Source organism: Cucumis melo, chromosome 1 (assembly GCF_025177605.1).
Source record: "Cucumis melo cultivar AY chromosome 1, USDA_Cmelo_AY_1.0, whole genome shotgun sequence".
NCBI classification, from domain to species: Eukaryota; Viridiplantae; Streptophyta; class Magnoliopsida; order Cucurbitales; family Cucurbitaceae; genus Cucumis; species Cucumis melo.
The window spans coordinates 4,063,094-4,082,025 of record NC_066857.1 but is presented as its reverse complement, the minus strand read 5'-3'; the positions used below and the strand labels follow the sequence as shown (position 1 = coordinate 4,082,025).

At 34.1% G+C, this 18,932-nt stretch overlaps 3 protein-coding genes across 10 annotated transcripts; 2 read left to right on the top strand and 1 right to left on the bottom strand.

Moving 5' to 3' along the window:
* Positions 1-1,692: 1,692 nt before the first annotated feature.
* On the bottom strand, positions 1,693-6,225 carry LOC103500526 (WRKY transcription factor 1). 5 transcript variants are annotated; one of them, XR_540112.3, is made up of 7 exons: positions 5,796-6,225; positions 4,203-4,904; positions 3,922-4,117; positions 3,673-3,840; positions 2,984-3,219; positions 2,685-2,904; positions 1,693-2,079 (listed from the first exon to the last, which is right to left on the bottom strand). XR_540112.3 is itself a non-coding variant. In XM_008463866.2 (6 exons), the coding sequence occupies exons 2-6, from the start codon at positions 4,786-4,788 to the stop codon at positions 2,756-2,758; spliced, it is 1,335 nt and encodes a 444-aa protein (XP_008462088.1). In that variant the 5' UTR covers positions 4,789-4,904; positions 5,796-6,225; the 3' UTR covers positions 2,406-2,755. The 5 variants fall into 5 exon arrangements, 4 of the variants coding, with proteins under 4 accessions (XP_008462088.1, XP_008462091.1, XP_008462090.1 ...); XM_008463866.2 differs by lacking the exon at positions 1,693-2,079 and having other exon boundaries at positions 2,406-2,904; XM_008463869.2 differs by lacking the exon at positions 1,693-2,079 and having other exon boundaries at positions 2,406-2,904; positions 3,673-3,831.
* A 5,199-nt stretch (positions 6,226-11,424) lies between these two features.
* LOC103500528 (uncharacterized) lies at positions 11,425-13,308 on the top strand. The gene has a single exon (XM_008463873.3). It carries the CDS (start codon positions 11,595-11,597, stop codon positions 13,122-13,124), a length of 1,530 nt encoding a protein of 509 aa, XP_008462095.2. The 5' UTR covers positions 11,425-11,594; the 3' UTR covers positions 13,125-13,308.
* Positions 13,309-13,612: 304 nt separating this feature from the next.
* On the top strand, positions 13,613-17,083 carry LOC103500529 (BTB/POZ domain-containing protein At5g48130). Of its 4 annotated transcripts, XM_051085377.1 has the most exons (6): positions 13,613-13,825; positions 13,903-14,190; positions 14,269-14,541; positions 14,622-14,691; positions 14,844-15,995; positions 16,255-17,083. In XM_051085377.1, the coding sequence occupies exons 3-6, from the start codon at positions 14,447-14,449 to the stop codon at positions 16,984-16,986; spliced, it is 2,049 nt and encodes a 682-aa protein (XP_050941334.1). In that variant the 5' UTR covers positions 13,613-13,825; positions 13,903-14,190; positions 14,269-14,446; the 3' UTR covers positions 16,987-17,083. The 4 variants fall into 4 exon arrangements, with proteins under 4 accessions (XP_050941334.1, XP_008462100.1, XP_008462099.1 ...); XM_008463878.3 differs by having other exon boundaries at positions 13,613-14,127; XM_008463877.3 differs by having other exon boundaries at positions 13,613-14,190.
* The last annotated feature ends 1,849 nt before the right edge of the window (positions 17,084-18,932 follow it).

The following is an 18,932-nucleotide window of genomic DNA, read 5'->3' as shown; positions in this document are numbered from 1 at the left end:
CTCTAAAGGTTAGTTTATAGTAACTCAAATGTTGATAGAAGTGCTTTAAGGTTAAATGTGTTTTAAAACAGTTGAAGAGTCATTGGACGTCTTTGTATTATGTTAGTTTTTGTTATTATTTACCTTAGACGTTCAAATCTTACCTTTTGTTAATATTTACATTTCAATCTTGCACAAATGATGATGATGAATATAGTTATTGATATTGTCAAAGTGAAATTCTACATTAAACGTTGGTTTAGAATGACTATCCGAAGTACTCTTAAGTAAAAAGTGTTATGAAATAGTTGAAAAGTCATTCCAAATAGTTTTAAAAGTTTTTTAGTTAGTTTTTGTTATTATTTACCTTAGAAGTTCAAATCTTAGATTTGATTATTATCTACAATGAGATGATGATGAATTTAGTAATTAACATTGCTAAATTAAAGTAAGCAAATACTTTTGACGAAGATATCATAGATTTGAATACTCCGATCTTACGTATAACTAAAAAAAATTGCTAATATTTAAAGGTTGATTTAGAATTACTGTTCAAGTGTTTATAGAATTGGTTTTAAACGTAAAAGGTAGTTTTGAAGCACTTAAAAAGTCGTTATAAATAGATCTTAACATATTTGTATTAAGAATCATTTTCGCTTACCTACCTTTGAAGCTTAAATCTTAATTTATGCTATTTTCTACCTCAGAGATTGAAATCTCTCCCTTCATCTTTGAAATGAATACCACAAGGCACAAAAGTATACCTTTGATTTGGATGTACTTTAATGATTTTCATTAAGTTTGTTAGACCAAGGGGTCATATATTTCAATGTGCTTCTTCATAGACAGCACATTCAACAACTCTACCAATGGGTCTGCCTATCCTAAGAAATCTGTGATGTCCTTTAAACTATCAACCACAACGACATTGGCTTTTAAGACTTTGATCAGCTAACTGATAGATATCGAGATGCACTCACCATTAATAGAGTGGCCAAAACTTTAAAATCATTTTACACTAAGTTTATATGTGTCCTTGGTAATCTTGTATATCTAAAACTCTTCTAAGTTCTCTTAAGAAAATCTGGAAGATGGCTAAAAATCCAACCTCTTGAGACCATGTGTTGTTATATTTAACATATTTGCTAATTTTCACGAGATGGATTGGAATGTCAATTTTCTTTTTAGTCATTCAAACACCTCATGTGGATAACACGTTATGAGAGATGTTGAAGGGGGCTGATTGCTCTGTTATATGCATGCTACTGGAGCAAGTAATCAGTATTGGACATTGGTGGCCTAACAAGGGGTTGGTGTCATTCATGCATCTTTTGGGAATTCGACCGACGAGCTATAAAAATGTCCTTTCATTGTAGCAATGCTCCACCAACCTAAGATAACACCTGTTTCCTTAATGGAATGGAATATAGGGGTGGTTAGACTTTTTGTTGCATATATATATTTTTTGTTTTGTAAGTTATGAGCATATGAATCACCTTACAAATACATCAACTAATCTCAAGAGACAATCTACATGACTATAACATTTGAGTGTCAAGAATTTTTTCTTTTCTTGTTGTTGGGTTACAACACAACTGCTAAGAGTTGTAAAAATGAATATGTATTTCAGAAAGCGCTTAGGAAATATAAGAGGATTTGTTCCGTTGGGAAATGTTGATTAGTGCATTTGTTTGTTTGTTGATAAGCAACCAATTAGAGGAACCCTAGCAAACTTTAACTTTAGTGAGGAGAAATGTACTGAATAGGTACAATTTCATGTTTTAGGCAATGTTATTTACACCTCCCTTGATAGTCAGTCAAATTTTATGCTGAAGTATAGGCCGCCTTGCTGTTATGGTTTGTGCTTGAAGCCTGGTCTCGCTCAACATGTTTATGTTTTAGTGGGTCAAATGAAACTTTAGAATATAGTAACCTTAAGAAACTTATCTTTATTACTATACTGTTCCAACGGATTTGAAGATTGACTGCCATTCCAAACAAGAATCAGCTTCAGGTTACAGGGAAAAGTCCTTGAATCGTCCCGGGGAGCGAAGCGACAATAGCTGCTTCCATTAAACTTTGACTCTCTTTACTACTATGCTGTTCCAAAGAAAATTGTGGTAGTGATTTATCATCTTTTACTAATACTTCTGGTGTATAAGGCAACATAGATTCTCAAGTCTTAACCAACCCCTCAAAATGATTCTCAAGATTCATGGTCGAAGTAAGAATAAGATAAATAAATTTTATGTTTAACACCACAATAATAATTTCATTTCTTTGCACCACCTTTGATATATATGGCACATTCCTTATCTCCTTAAAACAGCTAGCAGACCATGAAATCTTCAAGTGCAATGAAAGATGAGAGAAAACTGCTTCTAAAAACATAAATTGGTTAAGGCTAAGCAAGTGATCATAGACAGTGACATGGAAATTCTTGGTTGATATTTTATAATTATAACATTATGATCAAACAGTAGTATAGGAAACCTATTGAATATCAAAGCATAAGTTACATCAATCAGGTTAAAAATGGCATACCAGAGAGAAAATCCAAGGACTCTAGCATCTTGGTAATTATTAGCTAACTTTTAACAAGCTATCTTTTATTAAAGTGCTATGAAAACCTACACGTTTGATTTTATTTTACCAGTTTAATTAATTTATACAAACTAGTTAATAATCTGACTTTAGAGCTATACCATGATTTGGTGCTGTTATTAATGTGTCTTGATTGATGATACAAATTTGAACCTGGAAGGGCATGCTACCTCTAGCTTTCGATTGCTACTTTCAGCTGCTTATTTTGTTCACTCGCAACTCCTGGGCTAGGATTTACCACCACCCCATCGAGTATAATGTCATCACTTGTTTCTGTTGCATTCAACTTCCCATTCTCTTCAATCAATTTGCCTTCAGAACCTGATTGGACGTGAAATATATTTGAGAAAATATTATCATAAACCTCTAATTTATCTTCTACAGCTACACTATTACTTACTTGAATCGCTTTGCGGATCCTTACTAGCATGAACCACCGTACTAACTGGTTTTGGTTTTGTTTCGTCACTATGGGCTGTTGTGGATCCAACTGAGTTCAACGTCACTGTTCTAATAGGTGGCAGAACATGGTCATGCTGGCCCTCATATGTGGTAAGCACCACTTTGGGATCATGAGACGCCCTCTCTACATGTTTCTTAACTGGACATCCAGGACTTGAGCATCTGTAGTAACTCCTGCCCAAAATAATAGCACAACCATGATTACCAATGTAGTTTGTATTCATTAGAAAAGTTGAACTTACATGTGTTCAAGAATCAAGACTTTAAAAACAAGTAGCTTTCAAGATTGTATGCATTGTAAGGGACTGCCTAAAACCAGACATGGGGCATGCTCTTTCTCCTTGAAAAGATTGATTCCATGTTTGAGTTGGCAGTAAAAGAAAAGAGTATGGTTATTCCCCTCGTCCCCAAACCCTCCCAATATTCATGTGTGTATATATATAACTTCATCAACGAACGAGCGTGATAAACAAGAAAAGCAAAAGAAATCTGCTCGGGTAGAATTAAGAAATTATCGCTCGGCATATACTCATTATCCGAGCACTATATGATATGCGTACATACAACCGTCCTACTTGCTAACTATATACAATCTTAGACAATATTTTGCAATTTATTAATAAATACCTAGGATTTGGATTTCCTTTCACAAATTTCTGTCCATACTTCCGCCAGCGGTATCCATCATTGACGATGTCAACCTCACTAGGAGTTTGAACAACAACCCGAGATTCAACAATTGACTTGTCTGCTACAGTCGTCACGTCAATATTACATCTTTTCTTCCTTTTGAAACTAATTAAGAATTAGTTCACAAATTTATTAATAAAGAGAGAAAAAAAAAAAAAAAAAAAAACAGTCTGTGCTTTAGCATACTCTCGTTTCAGGTCTGGTGTATCATCACTATCAATCTCATCAATAGTCCTAGACCTTTTCGAAGCTTCATCATTAGTCCGAGACCTTTTCGAAGCTTCATCTTTTACATTATCACTGGCTATAACTGATGGCGGTTGACGCATATCAGTAAGCTCCGTTTGTTGAGGAGTTGGGCTAAGCGTAGTGGAGGTTTTATCTTCAAGTACCGAGACAAGGAAATAAATCAAAGAACTTCTATATATAACCAAAACAAAATATGAGTTACACAGTTTCTTTCTTACCTTGAGAATTTCCAGAAGCATGTTCACCTAATTTTTCTTCAACCATGGTAACGACTCCAACAGGAATTGGAATATGAGGTTGAGGTTTAGGGTGATCATGCTGACCAAAGTAAACGGTGTCTGTGATTTTCCCATCATGAGTACGCTCCAGTTGTTTTTTCACCATGCAAGTAGGATGCGTACATCTGTAATAGCTTCTAACAAAGACATTGCCCTTAACCAGTTTCTGACCATATTTCCGCCAGTTATATCCATCCTCTGATACTTTCTCTCGTATACTGGAGGTAATACATACTTTCAAAACAGATAGGGGATTCTGTTCTGCAGTAATTGGCTTATGGGTCACTTTCTCAGTCACTATATTAGAGATGTCTCCTCGATCCACTAGTGCTATTGTAACTTCAGGCTGCTTGACAGCTTCTTCAAGTGTATTACTGGAAGCCCCTGTGCATTTGTGATCTGATTTCGAAGCATTAGTTCCACCAGGATCGTCCTGAGACGCTTGCGGTTGACTATCTGAACTGTTTTCATGATCCAATTGATCGGAATCAACCCCATTCTCTAACTGATCCCCTGTAGAAACCATATGCACAAGTACTGAACTTAGATCATAAGCCAGAGAGCTCTAAAGAACTCTTATTCTCCACACTTTGATTGATACAGAAACTGGACGCCACGCCACGTCTAGCTGTATACTGAATCCTGGTCAGAAATGCAACGAAATGGAAAATTGCTAAAAGTCATTTTGGACTGCCTCCATATAACCAAAATTCAAGAGGCCAGATATCAAACAAACAATTTATTATTGTTATTCGAGAATGATTGTGTCATTGTGTGCGTGGATAATTTACTTTCAGACTTCAGAGTCATGGTCATAAAGAAGACGTGAAGATTTCATGCATACTCAGCATCCACAAATTCATGCATTATATAACCCCAAGCTGTTCCTAATATGAAAATGTGTTGATACTCAAGAAAAGTGGAAATTTCAGTTTAGCCCAAGAACCCAAAAAAAAAAAAAATGGAAACTAGAGTGTCAGAGTTGATTCAGACTATAATACTTTACCATACAGAAGAAGGATTGACTTCGAAAATATACCGTACTAAAATCAAAATATTGAACATTTAAAAGTTTCGGGAAGTGGGATAAGATATATATTATTCAATACATGGAAATAATCTTAATTCTCAATTAATGACCAAAATTTTTTAATAAAAAAAAGAGTAGACATGGAAATCGAGTTCAGTGCACAATAATCCACCACTTGCACACCATCCGATGAATTCTTTCGAGGCGAACAAAGAGAAAACGGTGTTCAAAGTAAAACTCTCACTCCAACTAAGCTTATAAAGAGAAGAAAAACAATTAGCTACTAGTTTCATCCAAAACATACGGTCCAAGTAGGCTCAGTTTGAGCTGAGTAACTAGATTCTCCGGCTCCAGTACGGATCAAAATAATTGAGATCCAAATCACAAAACTCCGACTTCAATTTCAGCAACAAGAGAAAAATATCCGCATACTTATCCCCCACTAAAAAATTACAACAATAATATTGAGTTAGACATGAGAAAGGAAAAAAAAAAAACTCTACCTCCGCTTCACTGCCAAAGCCTTGGAGTTTCAAGCCCTAGAAAATCACAGAGGTGTAGTAATTTGACGTGGAAGCACAGAATTCCGCTGGAAATCAATCACAGCCGTGAATTACAAGTCAGGGTTCGGAATTGGTGCAGGCGAATCAGAGGTGCAGAAGACGAGGGAAGTGAGTAAAGGAGACGAAGAAATTGAAGTCAAATTGAAGCGGAGGCGAAGAAGAAAGAGAGAAGATACCGGGAAGAGGAAGAAGAGGAAGAGGAAGAAGAAGAAGAAGGTAGAGAGAGAGAGAGAGAGAGAAGGAATTGAAATGGTTAGAGTTGAGAAGCAGTGATTGGTGCTCCGGCTCCGATGAAGTTCCCGGCAAAGTTGATAACAGCTAAGAGCATATTCTATGGCCGTTGTTTGGTAACGCACAAGCTTCCGCTTCTTAATGCCATGATTTATATATTACTAATTTATTACCATATTATGTATTTAAAAGTTGAAAAAACAATATTACTTACCATATCATCAATTTATCAGTCATATTTACCATTTTTTTTCTTTGCCCAAATTTTTAGATATTCGATGTCGAACGAAAATAGAAAAATTGATAAAATATTTATACTCTTTTATAAAATTAAATATAACTTTTTTTTGTCTTTTTAGTAATTTTTTATGGAGATAAATAATAAAGTGTAAACGGGAGACATTCTCGATTCAACCTATTTGTTTGGTTGGTTAGATTGACAAACGGAATAACCCCGATTAATTTACCAACTCAATGATTGGTTGGGTTTTTTTTGGTATATTGTTTTTTTTTTCATTCTTAATATTTGTAAATTTTAATGAAGATGTTGTTGTACATCAAATTTTTGCACCATACAATAATCTTTATTGTTTACCCTACAAGCTTTCTAACGATCGTTGAACCTCTTACATGATCGTTTAGCGTTTAGCTTTCTATAGGATCGTTTCGCTTTTAACCTCTTACACGATCAATTAGCTTTCTACGTTCACTTCTTAGACGATCAACTAATTTTTCATACGAGTTTAACTTCCTACACGATAATTTAACAAAATAATATTTCAAAACTTAATGAAAACATAATGATAATTACTAATATATTATTATTAATTCGGGTTAGGTTGGGTTGAACCAAAATTTCCAACCCCCAACCCAACACAAAAAGATAAAGATTTTCAATCCAAAACAACCCACGTTTTAAACTAACGCAAATCTAGTGGTCGGATTATTTAGATCAGACTTACATCCCTAGTAAATAGTTTGTTTTTTTTTTCTTTTTACAAAAACTGAAAACTTTCTCTCAAAATATTGATCGGTGGATATTTCAAGAAAAATTTATAAAAACAAAATAAAATTTAGAAATTTAAAATAATATACTATCATTTTTTACAATTTTTAACAATTTAAGATGTCTATGGTTTATTTTATGTTTGCCTATATGATATTTATGGTTTTTTTTCCTTATTTTATTACACGGATCATAAATATTTTGGGCTTTGTTACATTTATAGAAATTACTCTTTAATTTAGCCAAATAATGTTAAATATGATCTAAATACAAGTGATCATGAATCAACAAATCGCAAGTTCATAGAGCCCACCAGAGAACTCTGTAAATAGAAGAGTTCTACATTAAAATTTTACACCAAAAGTCTAGAAAGAATTCTCTCCACCATTGAAGCTCCTTTGAAGTTTCTTTAATAGATTTATTCAAGTTTTTTTCAAAACAAAAAAAAGTTTGAAACTAGTCAATCTAGCTTTACAAACATGCTTTCTTTCTCTGGGTTATATTATTCTGACGCATCTCATCATCGTCGCCATCGACGATTTTAGAGAATGCAATGTAAAATCTTTAGAGTTTGTCTTCGATTATTATGCCTCAAAGCTCTGGAAAGCACCTCAAGGTTCTTAATAAAGATTCTTACGTGGAAGCGATTGAGAAGATAGTTGAGCGTGATTACTTTTCCTATATTTCAAAGCTTAGATATCATCTTGATTGGCTAGAAGCGAGAAAAGTGGCATGATAGAGTGCGCAAACCTTTATGGGGTCATTTCTAACATGAACCAAACCAATATGTAGGTGTTACTTTGTATGTGCTTGCATGAGGCTTTCAAGGAATAGCTAAAAGATGATGCAAAACGGGACAGAAAATCAAAAAAAAAAAAAAAAGAAAGGAAAAAAAAGTGAACATAAGTTTTTTTAGAGGTTTTTTAAAAAAATATAGCAAAGTAACAAAATATTTACACTAAACAATTTCGAAAATACAAAAAAGGCCTCGTCAACCACGTTGTCAACAACGGGCGCGAAATATATTTGATACAAGCTCGTTTAGATTTGACTATTGTTTGGTACACGATCATTTAGATTTGGATAGACAAATCTAAACGATTTGAATTTTCAATTCTTTGTACACAATCATTTAATTTTATTAAACAATCGTTTAGATTTGGTTACACGACTAAACGATATAAACTATTTTTTTTTCAACATTTGGTACACGATCGTTTAGATTTGTTTATACAAACGATTTTTTTGTATACGATAGTTTATATTTGACTACGCTAATTTAAACGATTTTTTTAGGATTTTTTTGTACACATTCGTTTAGATTTGACTATTTTTTTTTATACACGATCGTTTAAATTTGATTGTTTAGATTTGGGTCCAAATCTAAATGACGTTTTTTCTGAGTCTTTTATATTTATGTTTAGTACACGATCTTGAACAAAAAAAATAAATCTTTTATATTTGATACACGATCTTGAACCAAATAACAGTTGAAAAAAAGAAAGACAGTGGTAAGACGATAAAATTCGCAGGTGAAGAAGTGAAGAAAGACGAAGAAGAAAGACAATAAAAGAGAAGAGCAAACCTGAAATATTTAAAAAATGGCTAAGTATAAGAGCTTTGTTACACGGGTCGTAAATATTTTACTTTTCTGTTATATTTACGAAAATTTCTCTTTTTTTTAGCTCCCTTCGTAGGTTTGGTTTATGCTTGATGACGAAATTATAATCTAATCGACAAGTCCAATATCTAATAAGATTTAGAATTATATAAATTCTTTTTTTAATTAAAAAATCAATTATAAAAGATTTTATCTGGTATAAATCTCGAATTTAATCTTTTAAATTTTAGATTTTATCCCTAATTTTAAATTAAAAATTAACCGTATCACAAATTACACCGAATATCACCCCAAATTCAAATTAACTTGATTTGCCTAGGTTTGTAAGAGATGGTAGCTTTGGCTCTAGGTCACCTTCTGTAAAAGCATGTTCTAATCATGCTTGGTGATGTAATCTTTCCGATCAATATAGAATAAGTGCTTCATGTATTCTAACAATTATGTTTTTAAAGCCCTTCTCAATATCTCCTTTTCTTTTACAAGGTGTACGTTGTCAACGTAAAGAGCTTGCGAAGATCTTTATTTTGGTCATTTGAAGACTAATGGACAATCCATTTGATTGATTGTTCTGGAATCTTAAAATGTAGCTCTTATTTCTGTCTCTTCTGTATTTAATTTTTGTATTGTGTAAACGTTGATTTAATGAATTTCAAGCTTTTAATTACTAAGAACGAGGTCTCAAGCTTTTGATTTCACATTGCACTGGAATGGGAGTTTCATTGTCCAAAAAATGTGTATTGTATAGTTAAGTGCAAGTAGTTCTCTATTGAAGATCGTCGAAAGAACATGAGGTACTAGTAAAATAGTTTTTGGTTGTAGGCTCAAATTGTATTATATATTCATGTGGTTTTCTTTTCTCTAATTTTCTAATGGGAGGCACAACATGGTCATGTTGGCCCTCATATGTTGTAAACACCATTTTTTTCTGGGATCATGAGACGTCTTCTCTACATGTTTCTTAACTGGACATCCAGGAGGACTTGAACATACATAGTAATTCTTGCCCAAAATAATAGTGCAATTGTGATTGCCAATGTAGTTTGTATTCTTAAAAAAGTTGAACTTACATGTGTTTAAGAATCAAGACTTTAAAAACAAATAGTTATTAACATTGTATCGTGCATTGAAAGGGACGGCCCCAGACATGGGACATGCTCTTTCTCCTTGGAGAGACTGGTTTCATGTTTGAGTAGGCAGTAAAAGAAAAGAGTATGGTTGTTTCCCTAGTCCTTAAACTTTTTCAATATCAATGTCTATTATCGACAAACAGTAACATTTTGTTAAATTTGTAAATATTTCCAACAATTTTATCTTCTAAAACAATTACTCTCTCTCAATATATAGGTTATTATATGTATTTAATAATTATGATTTTAGTAATATAAAATTGGTTTTGTTTTATTCAACCCCAACTTCAATAATCTTCACTAGTAATATAATTATGATTTTGTTTTATTAAACTTTGCCCATTAACCAATGAACTCTACCGTCCAACGTTTCTAATGACTCCACTTGTTAGCCACTGTCGATGGTAATTAACTTTTGTGACAAACGACAATTATCTCCCCCTACATGCTACAATGAATATCTTGGTAAGTTGAAGTGTTTTTAAATACAAAATTATAATGAATAGTTTATGATGTTTAATAATCGTTTTATATAGTAGTTTAAATCCCCGTGAGTCTACTTTTGGTTTTACCCAAAAGAACTTATACCATGGGTGATAATTGTTCTCCTTTATATGATTATGAATCATGGTAGTTGATTCAAAATTTTAATTGCATTTTTAACACCAATGTATATGCATAGTGAACCCTAAACTCGAATTTTACATATGACATAATAAAAAAAAGTCCTAAATCTCTCGATGACCAACCATTTTTTGTCAATATTACGATTTTTTTAAAAATTAATACGGTGAATACTACTTTCATTTGAGTTTTTTCTTATAAAAAAATTGATTAAAATTAAATGTCTCCTAAAGTATGTTGAAATGGTAATCAAACAAACCATGAAAAAGAAGTAAATTAAAAAGAAAAATATATAATTTTACCAAAATTAGTGGATCTTGTACAACCAACGTGTCAACTCAATTATATGCATTAAGGATCAAAAGGTTCATGGTTCAAACCCCCACCTTATTTGTAAAAAAGAAAACAAGTCTTATTAGTAAAATGAAGAAAAACGAGAAAAGATTTAAGGAAAAGAAAATAAGAATAGAAATCCATAAAAAAATAAGCAAACTATAGAAGAAAATATTACCCATGATAGTTTTGTTCATGTTTGTTAAAATTTCAATTCCACGGTGTCAAACAAATTTATAAACTTAACTAGAATTAAGGTTCGTTTAGTAACTATTTTGTTTTTGTTATTTGAAATTAAGTGTATCCATATAATAAAACTATTAAAAGATAAAATTTATTATACTTGATTTTTCTATGAAACGTAAATATTATGTCAAAATGTTATATTTTCTACCATTTTTCCTTTAAAAACTTATTATTTTTTAGAATTATAAAAAATAAAATTGTTAGTCAATAAATAATTTCAAACTATCTTATTAACGCTTAGACCCAGGGCCTCGTTTAATATTATGAACAGTTTAGGGAATTACCGGAAATTTCGAAAACTTTAGGGCCTTTCAGCAATAAAATAAAATTTGTAAGACACGCGCGTGTATCAAATTCGCACGTGTTGCAAACCATTGGCCGTATGAGTCGGTAATGCTTCAAATTTTTGTTTCGTAAATTATTTCGAAACCCTAGAGACGCCATAATTTCTTCTCAATCTTCTTCAGATTCAGATCGTGGAATTTTCTCTGTCGATTGATTCAAGTTTTCTTTTTCCTTAAATCGGAATTTGTTAATCTAGCTTTGCAATCATGCTTCTTTCTCCGGGTCATTCTCCTCGGCACATCTCATCACCGTCGCCATCGGCGGTTTCCGAGAACGTAATCCAAAATCTTCAGAGTTCATCTTCAATTACTACGCCTCAGAGCTCTAAGAAACACCCCAAGGTTCTTGATGAGGATTCCTATGTGGAAGCGATTGAGAAGATTATCGAGCGTGATTACTTTCCCGATATTTCGAAGCTCAGAGATCGTCTCGATTGGCTTGAAGCTATTAAAAGCGCAGACCCGATTTTAATCCGAGATGCGCAGTTGAAGATCATGGAGCGTCGTGGTCAGAAGGTTAAACGTTTGAACCCTGATGGTAAGTCTCAAACACCGGGTTCCACTTTTATGAGAAGCTTTACCCCTTTTGATGAATTTGAGGGCAAAACCCCGAAAACACCCGGCTTTGGTGGAAGCGGAGTCGTCGGTGTAACGGAGGAGGGTGGTTCAGATGGTAAGGTGGTGGATGAATCGCTGTCGCTTGATGAGTTTTTTAGACAATATACGAGCGAGGATAATTTTAGTTTTTCGAAAATTCTGGAGAAAGATAATAGGAAGAGGAAGGAGAGATATGCTTATTTGACTGAGGGTGAAAAGGAAGATGTGAAGTCAATTGAGGATGTGAAGAGAGATAGAATAACTGATGGTTATGGGACTTCCGATCAGCCGCCGAGTACCTTGGAAGGATGGAAATATACTGCTAAAAATTTATTGATGTATCATCCGTCGGATAGAGGTGAGGCTCCATTGACAGAGGAAGAAAGGGCTGTTAGATTGAAGGGTCTAACCAAGGAAATTAACCGATCAAGCACTCGGTTCCATGGTAAATTGATGGATTCAAGGCCAAAGGACGATGGCTCGGTTGAAGTGATTTATACCCCAGTGGCTGGAACTACACCGCATCCTGTGCTGGATAGAGATGGGGATAGATTGAAGAAGTATGATTTGGAGGATTTGAGGAAGACCCCAAATCCATTTTATGTAGAATCGGGTAAAAAGGCTGAGAATGGCTACAGTTTTGTCCGAACGCCGTCGCCTGCACCTGGTGTAGATGAATCTCCATTTATTACATGGGGTGAAATCGAAGGAACGCCCTTGAGACTTGATCCTGAGGATACGCCTATTGACATTGGCGGTTCTGTTGATGGACCACGTTATAACATTCCATGTCCAGCTGCAAGAGACGAGAAGGCTCATTCACTTTCAAGGGAGGCTGCAAGAAAGCTAAGGGAGAAATCGAAGATGTTTCAGAAGCCTCCTTTGCCATCACCTGTTAGAGGGGGAAGTGCTAGCCCAAGTGTAAAGAGGACTCTCTCTCCGGCCGCCCAGAAGTTTGTTAGGAATGCAATAGCCAAATCGTCATCTTCATTTGATGAAACCCTTCGTGCCAGTTACAGAGGTGGAAGCCCGAGTGCTGCGACACCGAAAAGCGGGAGGAGTTTGTCTAGGTTTGCAAGAGATGGTAGCTTTGGCTCTAGGTCACCTTCTGTTAAAGAGGGTTCTAATCCTGCTTGGTGATGTAATCTGTCCAATCAATATAGCATAAGTGCTTCATGTATTCTAACAATTCTGTCTTGAAAGCCCTTCTTAATATCTCTTTTCTTTTACAAGGTGTACATTGTCAATGTAAAGAGCTTGCTAAGATCTTTATTTTGGTCATTTGAAAACTAATGAACAACCCATTTGATTGATTGTTCTGGAATCTTAAAATGTGGCTCTTATTTCTTCCTCTTCTGTATTTAATTTCTGTATTGTGTAAACTTTGATTTGATGAATTTCAAGCTTTCAATTACTAAAAATGGGGTCTCAAGCTTTTGATTTCAAGTTGCACTGGAATGGAAGTTTCATTGTTCAAGAAACGTGTATTGAATAGTAGTTTTATATTTGAAGATCGTTGAACGAACACGAAGTACTATTTTTGGCTGTAGGCTTCAAATTGTATTATATATTTCTGTGGTTTTCTTTTCTGTAATTTTCTATTCAAGGCTTAATGGATGACAGGAAGAATCTTGTCTTTGAAGTTATTAGAGGTAGCGTAAAAGGAACAGTTGATTATTAAAGAAGTTGTACAGTATCTCACTCTGCAGTGAACTTAACAAAAGTAAGTTTTGGGATTGAGAAAAATGCTGCAAGGAAGCAAGGGAGGGCCGCGCTTTTTCCAAAGCATTTTCTCAAGCTTTCAGAAGCCGTGCCGTCTTGGGTGTATTAGCCTTTGAAATGTGACTTCTTCCATAATTCAACTCTTTCTCATTATTGTTTAATCTCTTTTACTAATTTTCCTGATTCTTTTTTCCAGGTATTTGTTCCCTGTCAGATCTCATTCACCTGCTCAAATGGGAAAAAAATTATAATATATGAACGAATACAAAGGGATAGGGACGAGTAGAACCCAAAAATATGGTTCACATGACAAGGGAAAGAGGGAGAAAGCCAACCTTATTCTATTGGCCGAGGTGTTTTACAAGTTCAAGAATTCAACTTTTCAGCAACCGAGAACGTTTTTGAAGCCTTAAAATATGGGGTATGGAGATTACACTCGTGTGGATTTGACTTTTGACTTTGAAGGAATAAAAACTGCACGAATGTATGTGGACAAACTTACATTTTTTTCCTCTTTTCTCTCATCCATTTTCCTAATTTAACACTGGTTAATGGATTCTAGAATCTTTGGTTGTACTTATTTCTTCGATTCCTGAGATGGGTGCCTGTCATTTATGGCCATAAGAAGGCATAACGTTGTTCAGTATCAGAATTTGCTTTAGTTCAAAGAATCCCCAACTCACTTAGCTATTTGGAACTTTCATAAATTCTGGTTTGGAGGTCCTTTAGGAGTTCTGTTGATGGCAGTGATCAGCCCCAAAATCAGCTCAGTGGCTTCTAGTCCTTTCACTTCACCGAATATTGGAGTTTTGCTCAAGATCAAGATTATTTCATGGTTGGTTTCACTGTTTTTAAGATTATATTGCTTCATCTATGATTTTACCTTGATTTCTGATTAAGTAGATTATGTCTCAGGAGCCAAGAAACCGGTTTGCCTGTTTCTGTTCGGATTCGAGTTGGTGATCGAATCTTCCACCTCCACAAGGTAAAGATGATCTCTGAAATATACCAGTGTATCCTATTCTCTTCTTTCTTTTTTCTATTTTCTTTTTCCCCCCTCTAAATATCCAACATTTCTCTTCATATTCAACTATGAGAATATTTTAAATTTTTACCATGTTTGTTGTCACCCTGCAGCATCCTCTCCTATCAAAGAGTGGATACTTCCAGAAGAGATTGAATGAATCGACCGAGTATGAGCTCCCGCCGAACTTTCCTGGAGGACCTGAAACCTTTGAGTTACTTGCACTGTTCATCTATGGCTCCTCTACTCTAGTTGATCCTTTTAACGTAGCAGCCCTCCGATGCGCTGCAGAATTTCTCGAAATGACAGATGATTACTGTTCCAGTAACCTATGCGAACGATTCGATATCTATTTGAATCAAGTGGTTTTCCAAAGCTGGGACGATACACTAATTGTACTCCAAAAGTGTCAACAATTGCTTCCTTGGTCTGAGGAGCTGTTAATTGTTAGCCGTTGCATTGAATCGCTTGCCTTCATGGCTTGCATGGAGATCCTTGACCCTGAGAGAAGACGAGACCAACCAGTTGTCACGATGGATGCATTGGCTAGTCAGGTTTGGAGCTGTGAAATCGTGAAAGAAATCTTGTGCCAAGATCTTTGGATCAAGGACCTTATTGCTCTGCCATTTGAATTCTTCAAAAGAGTAGTGGGATCCCTCAGAAGACAAGGTATGAAAGAAAAATATGTCAGCCCCATCATCGTTTTCTATGCAAACAAATGGATTCTTTCGGAAAAAATGCGCCAATTCTGGGAGAGTACTGATGAGAAGATTGTAGATGATGAAGCAAATGAAAAGGTTTCATATATTTTGCAAGGTCTCCTTGATCTTCTACCTATGGGACATAGGACTAGTAGAGTGGTTCCTGTAGGCTTTTACTTTGCATTGCTTTCAAAATCACTTGAAATTGGTCTGAAAAGTAACAACCTTCAAAAACTGCAAGACCAGATAGCATCAGTATTACATTTTGCCCAAGTGGAAGACTTTCTTCTACCGAAAACAGGGGCAGACTCGGTTTCTTCCAGCATCGAGTTAGCTACAATGGAGAAGATACTAGAGTTATTTGTATCTTCTAACATGAAGATGAATCACAACCATTCAGGAAGCAACTCAATTGTGGCAGAGTTGTGGGATGAATATCTGACCTATATTGCTCCTGATCCAAAACTCGAACAGAAACGATTTGTGGAACTCATTGAAAAAGTGCCTGGGGCGTGGCGAGAGAATCACAATCACCTTTATAGGGCAGTAAATACATTCCTGCAGGTAAATCTTGATGAAACTCTATATTCTTCATGACATAACTCTTCAATAATCTGTTTTTCTTTTCTTGAAACGCCATTCCAAATGAGGTTTAGACACATTTACTCATCTGTATAGACCAATAAACAAGATTTTAAAGCATTGATTTTGTCAATTACTACAGTACGAATGAGTCGAACAAATTTGTTTTATCTTGGAAAATGTCAAGGCTCTACCAGCTCCTTAACTGTGAAAGATTTGGTTTCTATCTTTTGTTCTTCAGGCACAGTCGCAACTTTCCCAAGAGGACAAATGGGCAGTATGCAAGTACCTCAACTGCCAGAAGCTATCACAAGAGGCATGCATTGAGGCTGTTCAAAATGAGTTGATGCCCCTTCGTTTGATAGTCCAGGCGCTTTTCGTTCAGCAATTGAATACCCAACAGGTATTCAAAGAGTGTTCAAGCTCATTTAGGTTTGCACGTTATGGCGAATTCTCAGGGAGCCTTTCAAGCTCTAGATTTCCAAACTCAAACAGCCAGAATCTACGAGACAGTCCTTACACAGATGGAGCTGATCCAAACAGAAGAACCTTAAGCTTCTTGCTACAAAAAGACCATGTGATCCAGACACATGAATCCTCTAGAAATGAATACGAGTCGACCAGTTTCCGAATTCAGAATCTGGAACAAGAGCTGATTGCCTTGAAGAAAAGCATTCAGTGGCAGACGTTGTCTAAGAAAACGGAGACGTTGTCGAGCAGCAAAGCAGAAGGAAGAACAAAACTACCTGATGTGGAAAGTAGATACTCGAACAAGAAAAGGAACTCACACGAACAGGTAACGGGGTGCATCGGCTCTGTTAACTTTTCTGCTCAACGGAACTATGCAAGTCGTCTATTTAAGATCTTCAGTGGAATACGTCTATTTGGAAGTAGGAAACAGAAAAGAAAGTCGGGATTTCCGGCCCTTTGGCGCAGATCGATGTATCAGATTAACCATCGGCTGGATTTGTAAATGAAAACTCATAACAGTTCTTTATGGAAAATGTATAATCAATCTCTTGTAACCTTAAGTGTGTTAAGAAGCAAAGGAAATAGCCATTTACTATGAACTTCGACTGCATGTTTGCTTTTTCACCGTTGCATGCACAAATTAGTACAAAGTTGTGGCAGCTTTTATTCAAACTGCACTCAGTTTAAATATTTGAAGTTCCTAACAAAACCGTCAACAAATGAAGTTATCTACGATGTCGTAGATAGCTATGGATCTATTAAGGGCTAGGGCACGTACTCTCTCAAACAATGACATTTTGTACATAGTACATAGTTTTTTCTATAAAATATACAGAATATATAAAATCGAGAAGCCCATAACACCTACCTTTGTACTATCCCTCTCCTTTCCTCTCTATCGTGGATTTTTGGATATACGATTGAACGTAGAACATGAGGCATAGATTAAATGTTAGATTTTTTATTCTTCCACAATTTATTTAAAGATTCAAGAATTTAATATTTTAATTCGAAATTTTTACTCTAAATGGACAAACAATGGTTTGACTTTAAATGGCAAATGCTCTTAATTCTAAACTTATGAGCCTAACATCTCTTGAAGTTAAAAATGTCTATTAGTAGATAGTGGCGGATCTAGGGTTTTATGCAAGGGAGTACAAGTTCATATAAGGATTGATATGATGTTCAAATAATATAATATTGTCAAAGCAAACATAACTGGCTAGCATACAAAAAATTGTTGATCTAAAATTTTCATTTTTCTCAAGTATAAGAGTTGAAAGCTTTGCCAAATTTTAAAGTAAAAACAAGTTTTTTAAAATTAAAAGTCTCGTTTGGTAACCATTTTGTTTTTAAAAATTTTGCCTGTAAACACTACTTCCACCCCATATTTTCTTCTCTTGTCATCTACATTCTATCAATGGTTCCAAAATTTCAAAATTGAAGTAAATAACTTTCATAAAGTTGTTTTTGTTTTTAAAATTTGGCATTTAAGAAATATGCAAATCATTATGAGATATTAAAACGAAATAGACTTAGAGTGCATTTGGATTATTTATGGAAAAAAATGAAATATTTTTTAAAAATACGTTTTTTTTTAAACAATTTCTTTAAAATGAGTTTAAAATTTAAACATATATATGTTGGGTTATATCTTTTTATTAGTGTTTATATAGATAATTTTGTTTAAAAAACTGTTTTCTCAAATTTGGTTTTGAGTTTTTTTTAAATGAATTATTTTTCAATTTCATTTTTTAAAAATGCATTTTGAAAAGTTACCAAATACGTCAAACTTTTTAAAAATAATTTTTTTTCATATTTAAACATTTTATAAGATAATCCAAACACACAATTAATTTTTGAAAACAAAAACAAAAAACGAAATAGTTAAATAGGGTCAACCTTTTTTATTTAAAATTTTTGCTTGATTTTTAAAATCAACAGTAAAAAAAATAGATAACAATAAAAAGAAAGTTCAGATATAGAAGTATTCTTTATAGTCTTAATTTAAAGAAAAAAAAAACAAAAACAAAATAGTTATCAAACAAGATTTAAATAGTTACCAAACAAATTTAAATTTTTTAAAATATTTGTATATAAATGAGTGAAAAATAAAATTGATTTTGTTTGTATGTTATGAATTGTCCTAAATTTAGTTATTACAGCTTAAAAATGATCTCTATAACGAAATTGTTAACAACTAAATAAGTTAGCAAAGAAAACTAATAAACCAACTCTACTAAGATAGAAAATTTAAAACTCATAATGAGGTAAAGTTAACGGGTCGGATTAGGTTATAATATCAATTTCACGAGCGGCAATTTATTTCTCTAACATCAGTTACTATTTTATATCCTGAGAACTTCTTATATATAACAAATAAATTAAGACTATTTACAAAACATAGTAAAAAAAACTTAAATAGGCTAGAAAAAAGTTAATGAATTT

Excerpts from the sequence above, each read along its gene's own strand:
- LOC103500526 (XM_008463866.2), bottom strand. The coding sequence starts at position 4,788 with ATGGTTTCTACAGGGGATCAGTTAGAGAATGGGGTTGATTCCGATCAA. Across the intron at positions 4,118-4,202 it reads TGCTTCTGGAAATTCTCAAG|ATAAAACCTCCACTACGCTT; the intron begins GTAAGAAAGAAA and ends CGGTACTTGAAG. Across the intron at positions 3,841-3,921 it reads ACACCAGACCTGAAACGAGA|TTTCAAAAGGAAGAAAAGAT; the intron begins GTATGCTAAAGC and ends ATTCTTAATTAG.
- LOC103500528 (XM_008463873.3), top strand. The coding sequence starts at position 11,595 with ATGCTTCTTTCTCCGGGTCATTCTCCTCGGCACATCTCATCACCGTCG.
- LOC103500529 (XM_051085377.1), top strand. The coding sequence starts at position 14,447 with ATGGCAGTGATCAGCCCCAAAATCAGCTCAGTGGCTTCTAGTCCTTTC. Across the intron at positions 14,542-14,621 it reads AAGATCAAGATTATTTCATG|GAGCCAAGAAACCGGTTTGC; the intron begins GTTGGTTTCACT and ends ATTATGTCTCAG. Across the intron at positions 14,692-14,843 it reads GAATCTTCCACCTCCACAAG|CATCCTCTCCTATCAAAGAG; the intron begins GTAAAGATGATC and ends GTCACCCTGCAG.